At 35.8% G+C, this 27,664-nt stretch overlaps 1 protein-coding gene across 1 annotated transcript in view; it reads right to left on the bottom strand.

The window, feature by feature from the left end:
• CFAP54 (cilia and flagella associated protein 54) overlaps window positions 1-27,664 on the bottom strand; it is a 443,326-nt gene that overhangs the window by 133,798 nt on the left and 281,864 nt on the right. The window contains exons 47-51 of the mRNA XM_049782938.1: window positions 22,279-22,401; window positions 11,220-11,273; window positions 6,519-6,717; window positions 5,104-5,183; window positions 2,796-2,965 (exon numbers count right to left, since the gene is read on the bottom strand). Coding sequence (XP_049638895.1) covers window positions 2,796-2,965; window positions 5,104-5,183; window positions 6,519-6,717; window positions 11,220-11,273; window positions 22,279-22,401 — 626 coding nt within the window. The remainder of the gene's footprint in view (window positions 1-2,795; window positions 2,966-5,103; window positions 5,184-6,518; window positions 6,718-11,219; window positions 11,274-22,278; window positions 22,402-27,664) is intronic.

Below are 27,664 nucleotides of genomic sequence, written 5' to 3'. Positions count from 1 at the left end.
CTAATTAATATTTCCTAATTGCTATAATGTTTTATTGTGTATCTTAATGTAGTATCCTGTTTTCAAAGTGTATTTTTCTGCATAAATGTTCTCGTAATTTTGTTTAGTGAAGTTTTTGGAAAGGAACTAGGATTTTTCAGTATAAAAGTGCTTGGTTAAATAACATTAAGAATTTTAAACTACAAGTGTATTTGCAGAAAAGTTATGTTTATAGAAAAGGCTGATATTTTAATTTTACACTTGAAACTTTGTTGCGTTGGGTAATATTAGGGTTCCTGCCTTTGACTGGCGGAGGTGAGGAAAACAAAAGCTTTGTAACCTTGTCTCATTATTTTTCTTTTATTTTTTTAAAACAAAACACCCAGATGTTACCCCTCCCCCAACTTCCTGCCTAGCTCACCTGGAAGGTGAGACCCTCCCACAGTTGGGTGGGGTCTGTGGTTGGTAACAAAGGGATTACATCGGGGGAGGAGAAGCAGATGCAACAAGGGGACAAAGGCAGGAATGCCTAGGCAGGAATATGGATGGATGGATGGATGGATGGATGGATGGATGGATGGATGGATGGATGGATGGATGGATGGATGGATGGATGGATGGATGGATGGATGGATGGATGGATGGATGGATGGATGGATGGATGGATGGATGGATGGATGGATGGATGGATGGATGGATGGATGGATGGATGGATGGAGGGCAACTGAAGGAGGCTTCTTAAAAAGCTTAGCATAGAAGCCATGAGAAGAAATGCACATGGCTGTTAGGTCCTTGTAATAAAACTAAATTTCTCCTGAAACTTTATCTGTGCTCTGGATCATTTCTTTGCTGTCCTCACCCTGCACCTACAGACCCAAGCAGGGGTGGCGAACAGGATTTTTACCCTCACTCAAAATGACAAAATGCAATATGTGTTGAATATATTATTGTTAAAATTATATGCTTTTGTGTGAGTGTTTGTCTGTTTTGGCAGGTCACTGCGTGGTGTGGCTCTCTGACTCTCACAGTTTAAAAGTTTGACTCTTTGTGTCGAACTTGTTTGCCACCCCTGCCCAGGGCCTAAAGGTTACAGGTGTAGGGCCAGGCCAAGAAAGGCCTCACCATCCATCCATCACTATTAGGACTTTTTAATTAATAATTAATTCAACAACAAGAAGGCCTGAAAGGTTTATCACTCTCATAAGAGGCTCTCCAGAAGAGGCACAGCAGTCTTCAAAATAGGCTGAACGTCTTAAAAATAGGGAAAAGACTGGTGTGCAGCTGATTCCGATCAATGGGTGGCAGTGATCAGAATTTGCTGTTTTCTTAAACTTCTCACCAATGGAGGGAACAAATGGAGTTTCTTGCCCACTTGTTCAGATTATGGCAGAAGAAATGGAATGAGCAATGGGGCCTGAAAGCTTGTCTGGCATTAACATGTTGGCACCAGGGCTCCAATTTGTGTTAATTAAGCAACATCCAAGTGTGAGCCACTGATAGTACATGACAATGTATTTAAACATAGTCAATGTGTTTAAACATAGAAATTGAATCATATTTCTTATTCAAACACAATTTGAGGTAGTAATTCTCTTCCTTCTCTCTCTACTTTGGACATTCTCCATAAAACTTCACATTTGAGCAGCACTATATAATTTACTTAATTGTGTTTATTATTTGCTGCCGCCCTGTTTACTATCTATAAAATATAAGTGTCAGAAGAGAATATATTTATCAATATTGTTCTATATTGTCTGACATATATACCAGTAATGGGATAATTTTTAGTAAATTGTAGATGTCCATGTTATTTTTTGAAACAGTTAATGAATGGTAAGGTAAGAGTGTTGTATATTATTTAAAGGATCACTATTCAATCATAGAATATAGAATATCAGAAGTAACACAGGAAGTTCTTGAAAGTGTATTTCTGTTTTAGTAATCATAAAAATTACTTTTAATTATTGTTTTATATTACTCCAATTATTTATGCATCTATGAGAATACTGCTGTGGGAACTGAACTCTAGTCAGATTCATACCATCCACACATAGATCAGGACCTGACAGTGAGGGAGTGAACAGTGGTTGCATGCATGAATGAATCAGTGAACAAGTGACACAAGAGAGCCAACACTAACAATCATATCATATTTAAAAAATCATCACTTACCATCATTCTGTAAATGGTTCAGCCAGCATAGCATAGTTCAGGAGATCCTACCTTTTCAGAATGTACCTTACTTTCTTTCTCTCACCTTTCTCACTCACTCATCACAGATTTTCTTTGTAAAAATCAGAGAAATATATAGATTTTATGTTTGAAAACAGGAAGTAATTAAAAATAACATCAGTATTTTGGTTTCTCCATAAGACAATCCAGATGTTTGATTTAAGCATACATTTGCTTTGCTGAGAAATTTTTTGCTTTGACTGTTGTATTCTTTTTCTATTTTTATTTTGACAACATGATTTACAATATTGTTAATAATATAATGTCAGGCATAGAATGGGAAATGTTACTTCTTAGATGTGTTTTGTGGGGAAAGGGCACATTCTGTTATACTCCTGAATGTGCTTGTGATATTATTTGGGGTGCACAGGAACAAATTCAGGACATCCACATGCAAAGCAAGCATAGTAGCCCCTGTACTCTTTGGCCTGAGAACTGTAGTTTCCAGTATATTAAGATATAAAAATTCCTCTGAATAATATAAACCAAATTTGCTTTATTAGTCTAATAAATGCACAATCCCTAATTAGTAATAAATTTATCAGATATAAGGGTGAAGAGAAATGCCTCTCCAGGAGCCTTACCTGTAGGCTGCGCGGTGTCTCTGCAAGGCAATATCAGCCAACTGAAGCTGGACCTCCACCACAGTCTCCAAATCTCCTGCAGAGTACTGGGAGAGGCTTCTGTGAGCAGAATGATCCAACTCCACCAAAAGGCTGTTCAGCCTATCTTCAGCCTCAGCCAGTAAGACTGACTGAAGAAAGAACAAACAGATACAGATACATGAGTTGGGAGACAATACAAACATTGCAGCAGTCCTAATGTTACACAGCTTTTCCTTTTGTATGTGCAAAGTAACAAGGGAGGGAAGACCAATAGGCCATCTGAAGGTATTCTAAAAAGAAGCAATCCAGGCACAAGAAACAAGACAATGGAGAATGCAAAGAAAAGTGAGATGGGGAGAAGTCTAAGCAACAGTTACCTTCCATGTCTACACAGTGATGCTCAGAGATGTATGTTTTGTAATAATCAAGGAGTATGTACACCAGGAAGAAATCATACTCCTAAACATGAACGACCCCAATGAGGGACTAGCAAAATATTTTTTAAATTATTGACAAGTCTAAAAGACATCAATAGCAACACAGTAATAGATGGAAACCTCAACACTGCCCTGTCACCCATGATAGGTCAACCAGGCTGAAACTTAATAAGAATATACTAGCTCTGAAAGGAACAATGGAAGAAAGTAGCCTATTAGCCTACAACTCTTCGCCCCCAGAAAACTGGATACATATACTTCTCCAGTGCACATGCATTATTCTCCAGGATAGACTACCTCCATCTAACACCATGCACAAAGGTCAAATCCAAAATGAATTAAAGACTTTTATATCAGACCCGGAAATCATAAGGTATATAGAACAACATGTAGGCAAAACACTCCATGACATTCAGACTGAAGGCATCTTCAAGGAGAAAACAGCACTCACCAAACAAGTGGAAGCAGAGATGAACAAATGGGACTATATTAGCTGAGAAACTTCTGCACCTCAAAGGAAATAGTGACTAGGACACAGAATGGGAGAAACTATTCATACACTACCCATCAGGTAAGGGGCTAATATCTAAGATATGCAAAGTAATGATAAAACTTAACAAGAAAAAATAAAGCCCCATCAAAAATGGAGAGAAGAAATATAAATGGCCAAAAAGGCACATGAAAAATATTCCACATCACTAATCATCAGGTAGATGCAAATCAAAACAACAATGAAGTACCATCTCATGCCACAGAGACAGGCACACATCACAAAGAACAAAAACAATCAATGCTGGCACAAATGTGGGGAGAAAGGAACTCTTTTTCACTACTAGTGGGAATCCCATCTAGTCCAGCCTTTATGAAAAACAATATGGAGATTCCTCAAAAAAACTGGAAATCAAGCTCCCATATGATCCAATAATACCACTTACAGAAATATACCCTAGGGGCACAAAAACACAATACAAAAATACCCTCTGCATACCTATGTTCATTGCAGTGTTATTTATAATAGCCTGAATTGACAGACCACCCAGATGTCCTTCAACAGATGTGTGGTCCATATATACAATAGAATACTCTGCAGCTCTCAGGAAAAATAAAGTCATAAAATTATCCTATACATGTATAGACATAGAAACTATTTTGCAGAGTGAAATGAGACAGAGAGAAAGAGAGAAAGAGAGAGATACAGAATAGTCTCACTCATCTGTAGGATTTACGAAAAATAAAAGATATCATTGTAATAATAATCAGAGACAAAAGAGATGAGGGCTGCAATGACTGGCCCAAGCAGGAAGTTTGCACTGGTGAAGGAGTGTACTTTTTATGACTAAAACCCAGCTACAAACATTTTTGTATTAATAGTGCTTAAATAAAGATATTTTAAATGTTTACTATCTAAAGTTTGTATTTTCTCAGGTTTAACACATAATATTTGTAAATGATTAATACTTCTCTCACAGAGCTGTGAAAATTAAATGATTATGCAAAGTGCCTGTCAAGTGGTTAGCACTGAATAAATGATAGCCATTTGTGTTGCTGTTGCTATCACTATTATTATTAAGAAATGATAAACAGGGAAGGGAATACTCAAACCCAACCAAATAATAAATGATATTCTCTGCAGAGTTTGTCTTGGGCTGGAAGAATCAAAGTGTGGCACTTTAGGGCATCTATATTTCTTTCAAAAAGAAATTTCCATCTTTGGCCCTAGCACACATTCACATGGGATAAACTACCAGATCTCCCCCAAGCCATCTCAGTCTAGTGGGGTCTGTTTTAGTGCCTACAAGCAGGCAGTCTGCTAACTGATGTACTATCATATCAAAATTTTCCAAACTGACCTTTATTGTGCAAAGAAGCAAATCATCTTTTGGTTTTGTAAGTTGTAAAGCTGAACTTCCTTCTTCTTTTAAAATTTGCTCTACAAAACAACATGAATTAAAAAGTGATCTTTGTGGTTTATGAAATTTAAGTCCATAACTTGTTAGGAAATTATAATATTTTATTATCGTTTAATATGTGACAATTGCATTGATTTATGGTATTGATGTACCGGTATGTACAAACTTACTATAATTCATCACCACCAAAGGGCATGTGACCCAACCATATCTGTCCCTAAATTTCTTCTAATCTGGTCTGATTCTAATCCCCTTCCTTCCTTGAAAGTTGGTTCTGTACTCAAATATCAATTTCATTGTTCAGTTATGTTTAATTTTTTAACTCCACAATGATATCTCAGAAGCATTGCTTTCTTAAAATAGTTATAAAATATCATCCATTAGGAAACCAAAGTTAGGGGTCAGAGCGATGGCACATCAGTAGGGTGTTTGCCTTGAATGCAGCTGACCCAGGAATGACTTCGGTTCAGTCACCCAACATCCCATATGATCTCTCAATCCAGGAGTGATTTTTGAGCGCATAGCCAGGATTAACCCTTGAGTGTCACTCAGTGTGGCCCAAAATCAAGCATTAGACACTTCTCTATCTAATTAAAATCCAGTTAATTGTTCCTACAAGTGAAAAACAATGACGTTTAAGGCAACCTCTAATAATTAAAAAATATTGCCTCATAAAAATAATTCTGCATAAATTTTATTCATAAGTATTATAAATTGTAGATTTATATTAACATATTATATTTATATTAACATATTATATTAACACTATATTAACATACAATATATTCATGTAGCAATTAATATGTAATTAAAATATATTGATATGTGTTCTATATTAATATCCAGTACTAAAGCCAAACAGTTGATTTGGAATGGTTTTAGTGATGTTTTTCAGTTTAGAAAGCATGGTAAGGAAAAATAAAAATATATCTTTTGTGAATAATTGATAAATTGTCCTATAAGCATACAAAATTAAAAGTGTATATAATTAACAGGGCCGGAGTGATAGCAGGGCATTTGCCTTGCATGCAGCCAACACAGGAAGGACACAGGTTTGATTCCTGGTATCCTATATGGTCCCCCTGAACCTGCCAGGAGCCATTTCTGAGAGCAGAGTCAGGAGTATCCCCTGAGCACTGCTAGGTGTGACCCAAAAATTAAAAAAAAGTGTATATAATTAACATGCAAGTAACTAAATATAATATCACATGTATGCCATTAAGTGAAAGTAGAAAATATATTAAAAATATTCACTAGATTGTTCACATAATATCAAAAATATATATTGGATTATTGGGCAGGGTTGGGAAGTAGAGAAAGGGAAAGGACAGTATAAAAATAAAAATAAATATTACCTTTAAAGTTCAGTATGTTTATTTTGTGCTTCTCATAACTCAATGAAGATTTTGTTATATTCTCTGGGATACAGTTTATCATTGCAGCCACATTTATTAAAAAGTATGCTTTAACAAAAGAATATTTATTTAAGAGATGTTGTTGGCCAACCGTAGTCAAAATTGGAGGCGTGCCTTTACTTATTAATTCCTCCAGTGCCTACAAATTGAGAAAAGTGAAGAAAAAGGGTAAATTAGAAAATGCTGTTTTTATACTTTATTAGTTTCAGTTTTCTTTCCCATTTCGTTTGGTGTTGAAGGAAGGAAATGTGAGAAGAAACATGATGCACCATAAAGGGCAGGTCTATTCAGAGAGACACACACTGTCAGAACAATCCTAGAAGTTCCATTTCACTTCTGTTAATCGCCACCAATCTGTCACAGGTGCTTCATGAGGCAAGTCCTGATAATAATGAGAATTTGCTGAAGATGGGGATGCCTCATTGAAACAGAGAAGTGTAAAAGCTCAACATCCACACAAACTGTTCTGCTTCAGCAGAACATCAGAATAGAACAGAAAAAGGGGAGAATGGACAGACCAGCTAACCACCTACCTACTCAGCTCAGACTCTGCTTGGTCATTGGACCCTCTCTCTGAAGGAAACCCTCAATGTCCTACCCTTTCTCTTCTGCATATATACTTTCTGGGCAAACTCATCACCCTGGTGAATCATCCCTAGGAGATGTAGGAGTTACTTCATCATGTTCTTCTCTTATTTCTAAAGTCTTTCCTTTTTCTCTGTGGCCCAACACAGATTACATTGCTTCCTCTATTTAGCAGGGAAAACTGAAGCTCTTAGGAACCAGTGCAACAAAACCCCACAGTTCTCTCTCTCCTACCTGCCCAAGCATCTGCCATACTACTCTGCCTCCCTGCCTCCTACCTAGAGCTGACCTCCCGTGTAGGTCCTAGCCCGGGCTTCTTGGTTTCCTCACTTTCCCTACTACATCATGAAAGTTTCATTTCCGAGGCTGGAGCAATAGTACAGTGTTTTGCATGTGATAGACCCAGGCTCAAACTCAATACTCCAAATGGTGCCCCAAGCCCACCAGGAGTAATCCCAGAGTACAGAACCAGAAGTAAAGCCCTGAGCACTACAAAATGTGAGCATCTCCCCGCCCCCATTCTATTTCTACCAAAATATTCCTATCAGCACTTAGTCATATTGTTCTTGCTGTTCTTAAAAGAGGATTGTCAAAATTCTCATTCCTCTTGTTTCATTTGCTTCCACTTCATCTCAATATCAAAACTCTTTGTTCAAGGTTACCAATGGCCTGTGTATGGCTATAGTTAGTGTTCAATCTCAGTCCTAATACATCATGTAACTTTTAATCTAAAATACCATTATTTCACATGCCAATTACAGTCACATGCCCTCAACTATAAAATAATGTACTCTAATGCAGAGATGTGAAGACTCAGTAAATTATGGTACTTTAATCATCAGCAAAATTTGACACTATTAATCACTCCCCTTTCTGCAGGTGCTTCTGTTGACTTTTAAACCATCATTTTCCCTTGGTGACTATCCTATCATACCAACCAATTGTTAAGTCATTTTTGCTGGACCTTCCTTTTCTGCTGTTCCCATTAATAGTAAAGCAACTGAAGGCTTGATTTTTTTTCTCATCACTCCCTCCATTTAAATGGCCTTAATCTGACTTACATTCTATTTCATCAAAATTTTGATGAAATTCCAAACTTTTCTCTCCAGTTTCATCTTTTTCTGCACTCAAGACTCACAGAAACAAGTTGTCTTTACTAATAAAGCTGTACATCTGCTTCAAATCCTGAATCGGTTTCCCATTTTGTTCAGAAAAAGAGATGAAGTTACAAAAAAATTTTTATTCAGTTCCTTCTCAATCCTGTCCTTAAATCCTTCAATGTCTTTGCCTCCAACTGCTGTCCTGTCAACCTGATCATGCTGAACAAGATATTTTCCACCAAATGAGGCAATCCTGCCCCAAGTCCTTTGTATTCACTGTACTCTCTTCTGTAGAGTTTTCTCCATCTTTCGCTTGAGTTGAGCCTTCACCCATTTTTGTTGTTTACAAATTACATCTCAATGAGGAATTATCTGATGACCTTGTTTAAAAGACAGCCCTAATACAGCTCCATGTTCCAAATCCATTTAATAAACTTCAGGGTCCTGTATGGGGCACTTGCTATGTTCACCCTCTACTTTAATTACTTATTGGTAAATAAATTATTTTATTTATTACTTATAAATCATAGTCTTAATACTAAACTCTAAGCTCCTTAAGGAGTCAAAGTCTTTTTGTATAATTGACCAAGTGACATATTTACTAGATACACCAGAACAATTCCTTGTACACAATAAGCTCTTCACTAGATATTTGTTGAATTAATATAAAAGGTAGGTGATAAAAAAGCAAGGAATGTTTGCCATTTATTTGGGAGAGTTTGAAGAAGGTTGGTGGTAGGAAGATGTGCTGCAGTCCATTCTCCTTTCTTAACCTCTTAGGTATGAAAATCAATACAGGCGGAAGGTCCCAGTAGGGGACAGTATTGAGCCCAGCAGGCAAACGAAATTTGTTCTAGGAAAATGGCTGGCATTCCCCATGGAAAAAAGAAACCATCATAACAGGGAGATGGAGTGAAGGAGAGCTCTCTTTTCTCTCCATAGCAAACAGTGATTTAATGAGCCTTGACAATTATATATAAACACTTGAGAATGAAAAGACGATTAATTAGTAATACTATTTAACACTCCTTTCTCAATATATATACAGGAAATAGAAAGTGTAATCTGAAGAGAGTTAAGCAGACCAACTGTTCTGTTTTAATTAATTGGCTAATAGAAATTGATTTCCATTATACTGCCAGTCTCATTTTGTTAAAAAAAGTAACTACTAGACAGACATCCCTTTTCTATCCCAAAATTACCCTTACCAGAGGTGTTTTCAGGATTCCTTAGCGTTTGTAACTGGAAAAATAAAACAAATATTCTTAAACAGCCTGAGGTCCCGGGAATAATGAAGTGAAATATGAATATGTATTTGTTTTTCTATTATGAGTTCTTTCACTCCAGGCTTATAATTTAAAACAAAGTTTAGGGCCAAAACAATGATTCATTTGAAGCATAATTAAAAGTGAAGTTTGTGGAATGGAATGAACAATAATAGAAAAGCAATAAAATTACATATAATAAAAGGTGGATATAGCCCTATACAAACTATGGAAGACAGAAATAAAGCAATTTTTAGAAACTGTCTCTCAAAATAATTTAATAAAATAAATACCTTACATAATGAAACAGAATGCTATCTCTAGCATTAAAAAATAACAAGAAGCTGAAGATACAATACAGTACAGCCTGTAGGGTGCTTGCTTTGCCTGTGGCCAACCTGGTTTCTATCTTTCACACCCATGTGATTTCCTCAAAGCCTTAATAGGAATGATCCCTGAACCCTGCCAGATGTGGCATATAAACAATTCAAAAAATAGTAATAACAAAAGATGAAGAGATGACTCAAAGAGCTAGAACTGTGCTTTGCATGTAGAAAACCCAGGTTTAATTCTTAGCATCCTATGGTTCTTCAAGCACCACTAAGACGACCAAGCAGAGAGAGTCAGGAGTAGCTTCTTCACACTGTGGATTGTGGCCCAGACACAAACAAAAAATAATAATAGGTCTGTGTGCTCCAGTGAACTGTCACTGATTAAGTGAACCTGCTCCCTTTAACAATGCTCTTCTCCAACACTTTCTAGAGGTAATATATTTAAATGTTTACATCCCAATCCTTCAATTATTAACGTGAAGGAATGAATCCAGATGAGCAAGCTAGTTCTTACTTGATATTTGGAGAAGTTAGAAAAGATTATGAAAATGTCCTATGAAAATTTTCCATGCCACAGATTCAGAAGCAGTCCCACAAACAACTGGGGGAAAGATAATAATTAAAAATAGGACTGAACAAATGTAGTGTTGCAAAAGAGACAAAATACTTTTCTTGAAATTAAGGTCTACAGGTTTTTTCTTAGATCAAGATAAATATAGTTTAGGTCAGTTCTTCTCAAATAGTGGGGGACACCCCCCTGGAGGCCGCTAGGCTTCCTAAAGGGGGGCACGTTTGACCTCAGCAAACACTGTCATAACAAACTAAATCCCATGTTTATGTATCTGTATGTCTTTGGAGCTGAGAGTTGCTGTGTCCTGCTTCAAACCCTGCTCGAAAAGCTATGCATTGTAGTCATTAATCCAGACATCACCTCTGAGCAAAAAAATCAGCTCAAATTACTTTATATATTTTTGTTTTGCAGGTTAAATTTTGTTTAAATAAAGATGCTATTTACAGTCACGCGGGGGGGGGGGCATAAAATGTTTTCTTCTTCCTATGGGGGCATGACAGAAAATAATTGATAAGCAATTGAGAAGTACATAATATGGCTCCATGAACAAACTGAAGACATATGTGGCATTAAAATATTTAGAGAAATTATGAATATGTGGCCAACTGGAGACCCAGGTCACTTTGAGTCCAATCCTATCTCTGACCTCAGCATTTTGAGATAAAATCCTACAAGAAATAAAAGATAATATTACACAGAAAAAATTCTAAATAGGTTTATACATAACAAAATTACTTTTATAATGTTCATATTAAATAAGTAATGCTTTAAAAATATCTTTACTTTACCTGAATATTTTCTTTATAATAAAGAGGCTTTCCTGCATCAAATGATTGAAATATCTGTCAATACAAAACATTAAGTGAAAAACAAGATTATTTTTTGAGTATTTAATAATATTCTTTGAAATGAAACTCTTGTATTTAAAGTGGAAATATCACATTAAGTATAAAAGTAATACACTTCATCAAGTCATAAAATACAAATAGAACAGTGAGCAGGGCTCTTGTTTTCACATGGTCAACCTGGGATTAATCCCCCAAGTAAGCCATGAGTGATCCCTGAGAAAAGAGCCAGGGGTAAACCATGAGAACAGCCAAGTGTTAATGCTCTCTACCAAAAAAAATGGCAAATATAGTAGTAAAGGAAGCAAAATTTACACGTAGCTCAACCTTTTTTTGAGTCATTAATGTTAATATATTAATGTTAATACTACCAATTTCTTTTCAATGTTCTTTTGTGTGTGTGTGTGAGAGAGGTTTGGGACCACACTTGTTGATGTTCATGAATTATTCCAGCTCTGCACTTGGGAGTTACTCATGGCAGAGCTCAGATCATCATATGAGGCATCAAGGATCAAATCTTTTATATATTACATAGATAGATAATTAGATAGATTACATCCCATTTTTAATTCATTTCAAAAATGTTCTTGTATCAGTTATTAATTTTATAATTCCTAAATCATATACCATTCCATAAATATAAACCATTTCATATATATTCCTAAAAAACCTATTCCCCAGGGGCTGAAGCAGTGGTGCGAGCGGTAGGGAATCTGCCTTGCATGTGCTAACCTAGGGTAGACCTTGGTTCGATTTCCTGGCATCCCATATGGTCCCTCAAACCAGGAGCGATTTCTGAGCACATAGCCAGAAGTAACCCCTGAACGTCGCCGAATGTGGCCCAAAAACAAACAAAAAAACCCAAAAATAAAACAAAAAACGTATTTCCAAAATGTTATGCACTAAAAAGGAACATTACTACTCTATCCCACTCAGACTCAGTTTATGTAGCACTGGTGACTATTTGAACTTTTTGTTTTTATTTCTTAGGTATATGGTTTTTAACAACAGAGGAGTGGCAAGAGAGAATCTTTCAGAAAGTACATTTATTTCCTTTTAATAATTTCTTTATTTAAGCACCACAGTTACAGAAATGTTAATAGTTGGGTTTTAGTTTTAGAATGTATATCACCCTTCACTAAGGCAATTCTCTTGGCACCAATGTCTTCCATTTTCCTCCCCCAATCCAACCACTACATGTTAGGACAGGCATTCTGCCTTCCTGTCTCATTATGATTATCTTTTTTTTTTTTTTTGGATGTGGCTGACCAGCTATTCTGACAGCATATGTTGAAAATGTTTTCCTTGCTCTACTTTGTGGTTTTATTCTACTTTGTCAAAAATTAATAGATTGTATATCTGGGAGTCATTCTCCGAATATTTAATCTATTCCATTGATCTTAGGGTCTGTCTTTATTCCAATACCATGCTGTTTTAATGACTATTGCTTTGTGGTATAATATGAAGCTGGGGAAACATATGCTATTGAATTAAACCCTCAAGTTCAAACACCAGAACACTGAAAGGATGCGGGTCTGGAAAATAATTCACACACACACACACACACACACACACACACACACACACACAAAGGGAGAAAAGGATTTTAAGGAGTTCTCCCACATTTGCCCTTAGCTCCTAGAAAGCCAAGTCGAAGCTCCAAGCCACTAGTTCCCAGGAGATCTGGAAAAGTAAGAGAGCTACTTACTCTCCATCCCAGTATTTAATCTGAGGGAATTTGTCACACCTGGAGGTGGGGCCAGGTGTTCTCATCACCAATCCAAGGTGCTACATTTAAAGATGATTCCATCCAATGAGTGACAAGACATATACTGAGTGAGGTAGAAACAGACCAATCCCCATAATCTCACAATATGCCTACTATTTTCCTTTTCCTAAGGATTGCTTTAGATATTTATGGGTATTTATTGTTCTAAATGACTTTCAGGTGTGTTTGATCTACTTCTTTAAAAACTGTCATGAGTACTCTAAGAGTGAATGCATTAAATCTGTACAATACTTTGGGGGATAATGCCATTTTAATAATTTCAATTCTCCCAATCCATGAACAGGGTATATGTCTCCATTTTATAACGTTCTCTTTTACTTCTTGGAGCAGTGTTTTGTAGTTTTCTTTGTATAGGTCTTTCACGAAACTCTTTAGTTGATTCCAAGGTACTTGAGTTTCTGTGGCACAATTGTGAAAGGAATTGTCTTTTTAAGGTCTTTTTCTTCTCTATCATTATTTAAAGATGAGAAGGCCATGGATTTTTGTGTGTTAATTTTGTAGCCTTCCACTTTGCTATACAAATCTATTATTTCTATTCTCAGAGCTCTTTGATAGTCTTTAGGATTTTCTATATAGTGTCATGTCATCTACAAACAGTGAGAGTTTGACTTTTTCCTTTCCTATCAGGATACACTTGATTATCTTTTAATTGCCTGATTGCTATGGCAAGTATTTCCAGTACTATGTTGAGTAGGAGAGGCAAAAGAGTAACAGCCTTATTTTATGAGAGATTTTAGAGAAAAGATTTTAGTTTTTCCCCATTGAGTATAATATTTGCTGTGGGCTTGTGGTAAATGATCTTGACTATATTTAGAGAACTTTTATGATGAATAATATTAGTTGGACCTTATTAAATGTCTTCTCTTCATCTATTTATATAATCACATGGTTTTTATTTTTTCTTTTATTTTTACGGTATTGTGTTGGTTGATTTGCATATTTTAAATAATCCTTGCATCTCTGCAAATGGGAATGAATCCTATTTGGTCATGGTGTAAGACCTTCTTGATGAGACACTGAATCCTATTTGCTAGAATTTTGTTGCATCTGTGTTCTTCATGGATATTGATCTATGGTTTTCTTTTATTTTTGTGGCATCTCTTTCTGCATTTGATATCAAGGTGATATTAGCTTTGTAAAAACTATTTGGCAGGGCATTTTAAAATTACTCTAGAATACTCTATAGAGAATACATTTATGTATCCAAAACCATCGTATACATTACTGAGATAACCCTTAATTTGAACAAATATTCTTGTAGGGGAAGCTGACAGTGGGGTGAAACTCGATATGAGTATATGTCTGGGGAATAAATGGAAAATTTCTGTAGCATACTTTATTTTTTCTATGAATCTATAACTAAATAAAAAATAAACTCATTAAAAAAACTATTTGGGACTGTTTCTGATTTTTTGTGCTTTTTTTTTTTTTCGGTTTCCTGGAAGAGCCTGAAAAGGATGACAGGTTCTTTTAAAAGAAATTCTTGAAAGAATTCATTAGTGAATCCATCTGGACCTGCACTTTTGTTTTTGGGATGACTATTGATTACATTTTAATTTCAACAATAGTGATAGATATTTTAAGATATGCCAGATCATCTTGGTTCAACCTTGAGAAGTTATAGGAATCCAAGAATTTATCAATTTATTCCAGGTTTTCTTGTTTGCATCACAGTTTCTCAAAGTAATCTATGGCCACCCCAGCCTTTTTAAGAGAGTTGTTTGAATGACTGTTATTCAATCTTTGACTTTGAGTATGTTTGTTATATATTTCCTTTGATTATTAAGAAATGCCAATCTGTGTCTCTTTTAACTTTTTTAAGTCTAACGTCTGTGTCATCTGATATTAGATAAAAAGACCACTTGGGCCTTGTTAAGGAAATTATTTGCTTGAATGATTGTCATCCAACCCTTTGACCTTGATCCTATGATTGTTTTGACTATTCATATATGTTTCTTGTAGGCAGCAAAATTTGAATTCAACGTTTTGATCCATTCATCCAGTCTCTGTCTCTTAACTGGTGTATTTAGTCTATTGACATTGAGAGAGATGATAGTTATGGGATTTAGTGTTATCTTTTTGTAGAAATTTGGTGTATTTATTGGGTTTGCCTTGCCTTAAAGTAGACTTTTCTGTCCTTTTATGGCTGGTTTTGAATCTGTAAAGTCCTGAGCTTTTGTTTGTCCATGAAGATGTGTATTCTTCCTTCAAACCTAAATACAAGTCTAGCTGGCAAAGTACTCTCGGTGAAGCATTCATGTTCCTGAGTTTTGTCAGTTTTTCCATGATTGCCTTTGAGCCTTGAGGGTTGCTTGTTACAAATCTGCTGTAAATCTTAAGGATGCTGCTTTGTATGTAACTCCTTTTTTATTCTTGCTGTCTTCAGTATTCTATCCCTATCTGTGGTATTCATCATGTGAGTAGGATGTGCCTTGGGCTATTTTTCTTTGGATCTCTTATAGCTGGTACTCTTTGGGCATGGAGGATTTGGTTGCATGTAGTAGTTAGCTCTGAGAGTTTCTCTTGACTGTTGATTCTTCATAGGGATTTTCTTCCTGGCTCTCTGGGACTTCAATGATTCTTATGTTGTTTCTATTGAGTTTATCTCATACTTCTATTTTCAACTGTTCACATTCTTTGAGGATTATTTCCATTGTCTGATCATTTGCTTTAATGTTCTTTTCCAACCTCTTCTAGTTGTATGGAGTTGTTATGCAGCTCATCTTTCCACTCACTGATTCTGACTTCAGCAGCTGTTACTGATAGTAACTTTTTCCAGTGAGGTTTCATTTCACCTACTAAGTTTTTCAGCCCTGATATTCAGCTTAAGGTTTTCTTATTTCAACTTTCATATCCTCTTGATTCTTATTTGTGGTTCATCCATTTCATTCCATGATTTTTGAGTTATTTGAACATTCTCCAAATTTCCTCTCTAAAGTCCTTTCAAAGAGGCTATGCATGTGGCCAGTACTTGTTGGGTCTTCCGAGCTACCATCTTCATTCTCTAAGCATGGTGATGTTCTGTTTGTTGTGCTGGCGTACATTGACTACAGGATAAGTTCAGCTGTGAAGAGGAGTGGCTCCTCAGTTTTTGTCCTTTTAGGCAGGTGGCATTCTACTGCTCCAGTTGCCCAGGAGAGCACTAGGCCTCCATCCAGTTTTTGTCCTTTTGGGCAGGGGGCACTCACTTGCTCATCACTCAAGCCATCTAGCTGCCACAGAGAGAGCTATTTCTCCATCCTGTTTTTGTCATTTTGGTTGAGTTTCACTCACCTCTGGATTATTTTTCTGGTCTTTACATCAGGCTAAGTTTATGGATGTATTTTCTGGGTCTAAACTTACAAGATAGATATATTGAAAGAAATGAGCTCGATTTATATTTCCACCCAAATTAAATGAAAACATCAAGACTGCTATATTTTAAATAGCATTAAGTAATAGCACTTAAACTACCTTTCAGAATGACTACTTTTGTGATTGTTCTCCATTTTGTTAATTACTGCTGACATGATTTGTTTTAAATAAAATGCAATATTAAAAACATTTGACTTAGTTACTTCAGGAGATTTTTAGATTGTCACATGTCACATGTCCCTCAGTGCACAGGCATTTTAGAAAAACTGCCCATTTACAGAATTGAACACCAATACCCTAGCTGGAGCCCTACAGACACCTGGAAGTCACTAGCTGCTTCTGTAGATGGGCCACTCTTGGGTGGATGGAATGTTCTATCTCCAGCACTTTGAACTTTACCTCAGAGACAGCAGTGCTTAGTTAGGCAAGAATGGCAGTGCAGCATGCAGTGGGTCCCATTGTTTTTCCTGACTACCGTAAGGGTCCATATACTCACTGCAGGACAGTAATGTTCCTTGGATACATTTTTTCTCCTTCTCTTTCCCACCTTCTCACTATTCTGGTCCCAACACAATACTTCTGGCTCCCAAACCTTTATCTCAGGTTCTGCTTTGGGTCTAACTCAATATATCTTAGCCATATTGAAAGAAAATGATGGTAGACTTTTAGTTTTTCTCTTAAATAAAAATATTATTTTTTTTCTGAAAAACATTCAAAATCTAGTAAATCAAGAGAGGAATAGATGTTTGGTGATGTACAATGAAGAGAGTTGAGAAAGAGACTTTAGGTTTGTTGATGAAAACAGAATCTCATGTTAAAATTCAGGACTTTTTAAAAGCATGTAAAAAGTCCAGTTGTAATCTATAAGAAGACGTTTTTGAGGTACTTAATTTACAACTAAAATCTAATTCAGTAATCCTTTCTTTAAATAACTGGTCTGCAATCTAATAACATTGGTACTTACTTTAATTATAAACCCTGAATGCATTTCCTCTTTTAATTACACTTTTCAAATTCCCAATTGTCTCTTGAAAGCTGTGAATTAACTTTGAGAATATAAAATGTGAAGTCACAATCCACTGGGAGACAATTCCCCCACACTTTTGTCTTATGAAAGCAAATTGACAAAAATGAAGTTTGGCAGTTAACTTTTAAAGATGAGCTCAGTTTGCTCGTTGGTCAAGGCTGCTGAAAACTCTATTTCCTACTCCTCCTCTTCCCAATTACTGGACTCCAAATGTGGAAGATCTTATGATTTAGTCTTGATCCTTCTACCTTTTTTCCATCTGTCTCAGTTTCCAGCTAATTGTATCAATTCCCATAATCCTAATGATCTCTCTGCCAATGACCCCCAGAATTACTTGCAATCTAATCACCTTTTCACTGAATTACAGCTCATGTGCTTTTTGAACCTTCATGTACTACATCTTGACTAGGCAGTCTACTAGATATTTTACTGCTGACAAAAGTAGGATTTCCCCCCCAGTAAAACACACACATATACACATATACACAAACACAAACACATTGTTTTTCTCAATAGCTCATGTTGAACACTTTGTAGTCAAGCTTAGTTTCTGTCTCTCAAGATATCAATTCAATCCATTAGCTACTACTGTTGGGTTCTACTTTCACCACGGACCCAGAATTTTATTGCTCTCACTTCCTCTCCTACTGTCAACTGGATCATGGACTTCTCACATGATTATCTGTAAAAACCTCTTCAACTGGCATCTCTCCTTATACTGTGTTTCTCCACAGTCTACTTCTCAAACAGAAGATGGTCCCTCTCAAAGTAACTACCATTACCTCATTTATTTTCTCAAATAAATTTCATCTCCTCACCCAAACTTTAGGAAGTCCTACATGACCTGATTGTAGACGCCACTTCCTCCCTCTTCCTGTTCCTCTCTAAGTCCAGCTTACCATGGCAACTTTGGTTTTTCTCAACCACAATTTATGGGTTCACTCTTCAAAAACTTTACCCCTTATAACTTCTGTTTGTAAGATTATTCTCTCAAATATTTCTTTCTCCAAGTTCCATTATTAGAGAGCTTCCCAAACCACCATGAATAAAAATGCCACCTACTATTTTGGTCATTCTCCATCACCTCAACACAGAGATTGTCCCTTATCAAAACATGCAACCTATATGGGAGCTAGACTTGGACATGCCCCTTGGTGCTCCACTGTAATAACTGTTGAACCTGGACATGCTCATTGGGCATGCCCTTGTCATGCCAGGCATAATAGGAAAACTTGGATTTTTGCAGGAGGCCCAGAATAGTGACCAGAGCAGTGTCTGCTGGTCCATGGGTGGGGGTGGTGGTGGAAGAGATAAAGCAACAGAGAAGTGCTACCTGCTTTGAATGTATTCTCTCTTTTTTTTTTTTTTTTAATTTTGTACCAGGGCCTGCCCCTGGCCACCTCTGGCTAGTAAATTTCCAAGTGTCTTTCTCTCCCTCTCTCTGAAATCCCCAGGCAGCAGAGACAGGCCATAGACTTAAGGAGGAACAAATAATGTACATGGTTTCTCTTTCTCTCCTCTCTTCTCTCTCTGTCCCAGGCAGAAGAGAGAAATGAATTTAAGATCACTCAGGCCCCCACTTTCTAGTACTTATGTCCATTCAGATCTTTTTCCACAGTTGGAATCAATATGTATGTATGAGTTTGAATCTTTGTCTTAAAGAGTTTCCAAAACTCTTTCCACATAGGGATTAACTTTTGTGACTTAACAAATTGATGATAATTACCTGTTTGCTCTTGTTGGATCATTGGGAGTTCTGTTATTTTTGTTTGGTTTTTGGCCACACCCAGGGACGCTTGGGGGTTACTTCTGGCTATGCACTCAGAAATCACTCCTGGCTTGGGGACATATGGGAAGTCAGGAATCAAACTCAGGTCCGTCCTGGGTCTGCCACATGCCAGGCAAAAGCCCTACTGCTGAGCTATCACTCCGGCCCTGAGTTCAGTTATTTTTATGTTAAAAACATAGGGGGAAAAGTGTAATGGCTTTGGGGCACTCCTGGCAATTCTTTTTTTCTTTTTTTTTTTCTTTTCTTTTCTTTTCTTCTTCCTTCCTTTCTTCTTTCTTTCTTTTTGTTTCTTTCTTTCTTTTATTTAAACACCATGATTACAAACTGTAATTGGGCTTCAGTCACTAGAGAAACACCCCCATTCACAGTGCAACATTCCCACCACCAATGTCGCTCATCTCCCTCCTCCACACCCCACCCCTTGCCTATATTCAAAACAGGCATTATACTTCTCTAATTCATCAACATTGTCATGGTAGTTGTTAGTGTATTATTTCACTAACAGCACTCACCCCTCTTTGAGGTGAGTTTCATATTCTAAGACAGTCCTTCTGGCTCTCGTCTCTGGGTATTATTCAATAATGTCTTTAATTTTTCTTAAAACCTATAGATAAGCGAGATTATCCTGTGTGTGTGTCTCTCCTTCTGACTTATTTCACTCAGCATAATATTTTCCATGCCCATCCATGTATAGGAAAATTTCATGACTTCATCTCCTTATGGCTGCATAATATTCCATTGTGTATATGTACCACAGTTTCTTTAGCCATTCATTTGTTGAAGGACATCTTGGTTGTTTCCAGAGTCTGGCTATTATAAATAGTGCTGCAATGAATATAGGTGTGAGGAAGGGATTTTTGTATTGTATTTTTGTGTTTCTAGAGTATACCCTTAGGAGTTATATACTGGATCATCTGGGAGCTCAATTTCCAGTTTTGACCCAAAATAAGAGATTTAGACACAAAAAATCAAAGAAAAAACGAGCAGAAAAGATTTATTACATCGAGGGGGAAAAGAGTTATACAAAAAGAAAAAATAGACAAAAGAAAATGAGCAAAAAAGATTTTTTAATATGTAGGGGGAAAAGAGTTAGATAAACAAAGAAAAATTTAAATAGAGAATATTTGCCCTTTAAATACATAGATAAAAATATAAAATGAAAAATCCTTATAACTTAACAACTGTCTCCTATTAGCATGAAACAGCTAGAAATATTTGTTGTCCCTTGTCCCTAAAGGATTGGAGTTATTCACTTTCTATGCCTAGGCTAGCAAAGGTTTGATAAAAAGTTATACAGTTAATGTTTTGTTCCTTAAACACTTTCATTTCTTCCCTGCACCTGTCTCTTGGCTTTGAAGCTTTTAAATGAACTGTCAAGAAGAGAAATACAGATGACAGCCACCATGGCTTTTGCAGACCATTACCTTACTGAACTCCAATGACCACTGAGAATAACTCTTCATAAAACAACATAAAAGGTGGAAGTTTATGACTGTTGGATTTGTACACACCCTTTGGATACCCCCATTGTAATGACTGTTGGTTGAGTGAGGAGTACAATAAGTTGTAAGTGTTTATTTCTGATCTTCCACACTGGCCAGTACCATTATTAATATGCCTCTGGGAAGGCAATAGCTGTGTTTATCTTTAGAGTCTTATCACCAAGTCTTGACTAGTATCTGCAACTAGTAAGCAAATATTTTCAAGTGCATAAATTATAACTTGAAAATATTTGCTTACTAGTGCATAAATTATAACTTTAAGACAGAATGCAAAACCAACACATCTCCTACACCCCTCTTAATTTTGTTTTTCTGTAACTTATTCTTTCCTTTTCTCTAAACATACACACAAACCTGTATAAGTACACTTCCTACTTACCCTACTGAAATCAATTATAAAGCTGTAGTTGTCATATCAATAAATAAATAGTTGTAGTTTAAGTGGAGACACTGAAGCAATGAATATATTGTATATGTAACTATAGATATTATATATACCCTATATAATATTAGCATATAAAAGTAATTTTGAAGACATACACCCTATTTCCAGCATCTTTTAGATTCTCCAAATTTGAATCCCTTTCACAGTTTTCTGTCACTGTCACTCCTAACCCATGGGTATCTAGCAAAAAATCCTACTATTTCCTTGACTGCTGTCCCACAGGGTCCTCACCCCCTACTTTAAAGCAAGGTTAGCTACTGATTTACATATCATATGAAAAAGTGAAATCAAGAAAATTATCAGCTCAATCTGAGTTAAATATAAACTCTAAAATTCATTTCAAGGAAGCTTCAAATTTCTAATTTATAAATACAAATTTTAAAAGATGGGTAAAATGAACTCCCAAAGTTTAACAAAAATTAAAAATCCTGAACAAAAATAGATAACTGTTCTCTCCTACTAAAATGAGAAGACATTTATCCTCACATTCTTAACTCTGTTGCATAAGATAAATTTAAAATATTCAAATAAGACAAAAGGAAAGACTGTCTTGACTAAGAACATAGCCAAATGTTATAAAATGAGACCCCCACAGTCTTAAATGTAGTAGCTGAAAGATATGCTTCTGAAATCAGTATTTCTCTACTTTTTCTGATCATAGTCCCTTCCAACCTGTTTCCTTTCCATTGCCCTATTGTCCTGCTATGCATGTGCCCTCAGTCTCATACTGTGGTCCTCCATGTGCACGATCACCACCATAGCCCCTTTAGAATATCCTGGAGCCAATGAGAGACATATTGTTTCTGGCTGATCAACACTGTACTGGACCATCCATTTGCAATATAAAGTGCATTTATCAATGACCCAGAATTCCATTGTCAATTTTATTCCAAAATGGTTTTTCCAACATGATCCTTCCATCCCTGACCAGAAAGACCTTGTAAAAATTCAAGGATGAGAGACAAAAATCAGGCCAAAGAGGTCCAAGTACAGGACATTGATAAATATATCTGTGTGGAAATACTTTCTAGATTTCAGGAAGATCACTGCAAAAGGTAAACAAATGGCTTTGAATCAAATCAATAAAGTTACTTACCTTCACTTTTCCGAAGGATTTATATCCAGCAGGTATAGAGGAAGGCATGTTTTTTCCATTAAAAATATGTATCATCTCAGCAAAGGCTTCAGAAAAGAACCTTAGATCTATAAGGACTTCTATCTTTAAAGAAAAAGGAGGAAATAAAATTTTTAATTAATTTTACTTACATAATAAATATTTTATGAAAAGTTTATCTGATTTGTGAGATAAGTGTTTTCCTTCTTATCATTGATGATGCATTACAAATCAATGTTCAGCATGCCTGGTTGAATGGAGATTCATATGTGCAAAAGACCAAGAAATTTGAAAAAAATAGCAGGCCACTCTTTAAAACATAGACTTTTATGAGATCAGGTTCATCTTCATCACAGGCAAACACATAAGAGGTGTGAAGATATAAAAATTAGTAACTGAATGAATCTTTTTGTTCCATTGGAGAATGATAGTTTAAAAAGAAAAACAACATAGAAACATCTCTGAAGTTATTTGAAAAAAGTCAAGCATACCAATAATCTATGTCAAAAAATATCCACATTAAAAGTTTCTTTTTTCACCTAGTATAAAAAATACTGCTTGAGAGAAAGATACTTTTCAAAAAAAAAACTTTGTGAGCCTGCCTATTTTACATATAATCAAGCCTTATTCTCCATCAGAAAATTATAGGGGAAAATGGCTTCTGTTAAAATCCACTCCTTGAGCATCTATTGTAATCAAGTGTTCTTGGAAGTCACTTACATTTATATGTAAGTCACTTACAATATGCATTATTGTAATAGGTAAAAGAATAGGTATAAACAAAAGGGTTACTGTATTAAAGATTCTAGTCAGGAAGAACATGTCTGAGAAGAGCCCTTTCTCAAGAAAAACTTGGAAATGATGTTATGGAAAGATGGAAAACTCCAAGGAGAAGAACGGGAGTACAAATATTAAGTGGCAGTTGTTTGTATGGAAATAGATTTTGGGGGGAGCATTCTGGTATGTTTGAGAAATAAATTGTGTCTCAGGAGTTTAGGGATTGAGGAAAAGAGGATTAGGAACAGAGAAGGAAAATCCCATTAAAAGATGACAATAAATCCCACGACAATTATCTCTGTCAAAGTCAATAGGCTAAATGCAGCAGTTATGAGACACAAAGTGGCAAAATAGATCAAAAAGCTGAATCCAAAGTTTTGCTGCCTACAAGAAAGATATCTGAATAGTCAAAACAAACATAGGCTCAAGATCAAACGTTGAAGGATAATAATTCAGGCAAACAACAACTCCCTTAAAAAGGTTGGAGTGGCCATACTAACAGATGACACAGAATTTAGACTGAAAAAATTAAAAGGGACAGAGATGAGTATTTCTTAATAATCAAGGGATATATATAACAGGAAAAAATTACATTTCTAAGCATATATGCACCCAATGGAGGACCAGAAAAAATATTTAAAACAATTGCTGAAAAATTTGGAAGAAGACATCAATAGCAACAAAATAATAGTGGGAAATTTTAACACCACTCTATCATTCCTTGATAGGTCAACCAGGATAAAAATCTAACAAGAATATACTAGCTCTGAAAAAAGAAATGGAAGAGAGTGGACTACTGGATATATATGTATGTATATATATAGGTCTCTCTATCCCCATAAAACTGGATACACATTATTCTCCAATGCAAATAGTTCATTCTCCAAGGCAAAGCACATGCTGGCTCATAAACCATATCTGCAAATCGAGAGTATAGCAACTATATGAACTACCTTATCAGATCATAATGTAAGTACACATCAGGAAGGAAGAATGGGCCTATATAAATAACTTAATGGCACAGCTTGTAAAATAAATCAAAAACAGGCAGATAGAAGGAAATAATAAAATTTAGAAAAGATATAAATGAAATGTAAATCCAAAAAAATCCAGAAGAGGGGCCAGAGAGATAGCATGGAGGTAAGGCGTTTGCCTTTCATGCAGAAGGTTATCGGTTCGAATCCCAGCACTCACATGGTCCCCTGAGCCTGCCAGGAGTGATTTCTGAGCATAGAGCCAGGAGTAACCTCTGAGCGCTGCTGGGTGTGACCCCCCCCCCAAAAGAAAATCCAAAAGATCAATGAAAGCAAGAGTTTTTTTTTAATTAAAATAAAAAGATAAGCCACAAGCAAAACTCATAAAGGGAAAAAGAGGAATTTAATAATCCAAACTAGAAATGAAAAGGGGAATATAACTACAGATACTACAGAAATTCAAAGAATGATGAGAGATTACGTTGAGAAAATCAATGCCACAAAACAGGACAACTTGTAAGAAATGGATAAATTATTGAACTCTTATAACCTCTCAAGGTTGAACCAACATGATATGGCATGTGTTAACAGACCTATCACTATTGAGGAAATTAAAATGGTAATTTTAATATATTTATTTTTTATTTTAGAAAAGTCTGTTTATAACAAGTATTTGGCAGACGAGAACAGCAAAATTACTCCATAAAAAAGAAACAGTAGAAATAAATAAGTTTAATATAAATATAATTAAATAAAACCTACTAAGATTAAAATGGAGAATAGAAATATTTATTTAAAATCATTCTTAGAAACAAATATAAATTAAAAGTCAAAAAGAAAAACACAGCTTTTCCCAACTATAAATATATTATTCAGAGGTTTTTACTTAAAAGTCCTAGTCAAACAAACAAACAAAAAAAAAAAAAGAAAAAAAAGCCTTTCTTCCAAAATCTGTCACAAGACAAAGCTACCCCATCTCATCACTCCTATTCACCATAATACTGGAAGTATTTGTCATAATTAGGCAATAAAAAATATTCATATAGGAAGGGAAGATGTCAAGCTTTCACTGTATGCAGATGGCATAATACATTTAGAAAATCTTAAAGACTCTACCAAAAAACTTCTAGAAACAATATATTCATATAGCAAAGTGTCAAGCCACAATTTTAACACACCAAAACTAAATGTACTTCATTAGACACGAATAATGATTGAAAAGAAATAAACATTAAAAAATCCCTTGACTATAGTACCACAGAAACTCAAATATCTTGGAATCAACTTAACTAAGAGATAAAGGATTCATACAAATAAAAATACTGTCTAAAGTAATAAAAAAATGATATAAGGAAATGGAGATAAATACACTGTTCTGGATTGGGAGGATTAACATAATTAAAATAGCAACACTTTCTAAAGCATTGTGCAGATTTAATGCAATCCCTTTACCATTGACATTCTTAAAAAAAAGTGAATCAACACTCCTGAAATTATATGGAACAGTAAATTCCCATAAATAGCTAAAGCAATTTAAAAAATGATGAAAAGTATCAGTTTCTCCAACTTTAAATTATATTACAAAGCAATAGTCATTAAAACAGCATGATATTGGAATGAAAATCAACCCTCAGATCAACAGAATAAATTTGAGTATTCAAAGAATGTTTACCAGAAATACAATAAATTAATCTTTGATAAAGGGCCAAAAACACACAAAATGGATCAAAGAAAGCCTCTTCAGCAAAAAGTATTGGGACAAGTGGTCAGCCACATGCAAAAATGTGAACTTAGATCTCTAACACCATGCACAAATCTCAAATCAAAACAGAGTAAGGATCTTGAAAAAAAAAAAAACTCAGACCTCTATCAACACCATGCACAAATCTCAAATCAAAACAGAGTAAAGACCTTGAAATTTTAAGGTATATTGAAGAAAACATAGGCAAAAATCACTCCATGACATTGCTACTAAAGGCACCTTCATGGGATCTAAGCGATACTACAGCAATAGGGCATTTGCCTTGCATGCAGCCAACATGAGACACACCCAGGTTTGATCCCTAGCATCTCACATGGTCCCCCGAGACTGCCAGAAGTGATTTCTTTTTATTTTGATAAACACTGACTCATTTTTAATTTTTATTTATTAATTGGGGGGATTGTATCACAGCCAGCATTACTCAAGAGTTTCTCCTGACTCTGCACTCAGAAATTGCTCCTGGCAGGCTCTTGGGACCATATGGGGTACCAGGAATTCAACCGGGGTCTGTCTGAGGTTAGCCGAGTTCAAGGCAAATGCCCTACAACTGTGCTATTGCTCCACCCCCCAGGAGTGATTTCTGAACATAAAGCCAGGAGTAACCCTTGATTGCTGCTGAGTGTGGTTCAAAAACGAAAAGAAAAGAAAAGAAAAAAAGAAAAGAAAAGAAAAGAAAACACCTTAAAGGAGAAAACACCATTGTCCAAACAAGTGGAAGCAGATATAAGCAAATTGAACTACATTTAACTGAGAAGCTTCTTCAACTCAAAGGAAACAGTAACTAGGATACAAGGACCATCCACAGAATGGGAGAAACTATTCACTCAATACCCATCAGATAGGGCCTACTATCTAAGATATACAAAGTACTGACAGAACAAGAACAACCAGTGTTGGTGTAACTGCAGAGAGAATGGAACTTTCATTTGCAGCTAGTGGGAATGCCTTCTAGTCCAGCCTTTATAAAAAACAATACGGAGATTCCTCAAAAACCTGGAAATTGAGCTCCCATATGATCCAGCAATACCACTCACAGTAATATAACCTAGGAACACAAAAACAAAATACAAAAATGCCCTCTGCATGCCTATGTTCATTGCAGTGCTATTTACAATAGCCAAAATCTGGAAACAACTCAGATCCCTGCCAACAGATGAGTAGTTAAAGAAACTGTGATAGATCTACACAATGGAATACTACACAGCTATTAAAAAATTAAGTCATGAAATTTACCTATACATGGACACATGGATGGATGTGGGTTCTATTATGCTGAATGAAATAAGTCAGAGGGAAAGAGATAGACATAGAATAGTCTCATTCATCTGTTGGACTGGAAAACAATAAAAGACAGTATGGTAATAATATCTAATGGCAATAAAGATGAGGGCTTAAAGGACTAGCCTATAATATGAAATTTACCACAAAAATTGGGGCCGGGCGGTGGCGCTGAAGGTAAGGTGCCTGCCTTGCCTGCGCTAGCCTTGGATGGACCGCGGTTCGATCCCCCGTGTCTCATATGGTCTCCCAAGCCAGGAGCAACTTCTGAGCACATAGCCAGGAGTAACCCCTGAGCGTTACCGGGTTTGGCCCAAAAACCAAAAAAAAAAAAAAAAAATTGGTGAGTGAAGTTAGATAAATGACTGAACTCACAACTACCACAACAATCATAGTGTGAGAAAGAGTGAAGTAAAATGCCTGGCAAGGGGTTGGGGAAGAGAGAAATGGGAAACATTGGTGGTGAGGAAGTTATGCTGGTGAAGAGTGGTATACAATTGATGACTGATATCCAACTACAAACATTTTAAACTACATGCTTAAATAAAGAAATTATTATTTAAAAAAAGGAAATCCC

The sequence above is a fragment of the Suncus etruscus genome, chromosome 11 (genome assembly GCF_024139225.1).
Source record: "Suncus etruscus isolate mSunEtr1 chromosome 11, mSunEtr1.pri.cur, whole genome shotgun sequence".
Taxonomy (NCBI): Eukaryota; Metazoa; Chordata; class Mammalia; order Eulipotyphla; family Soricidae; genus Suncus; species Suncus etruscus.
This window is presented reverse-complemented; position numbering and strand designations above follow the sequence as displayed.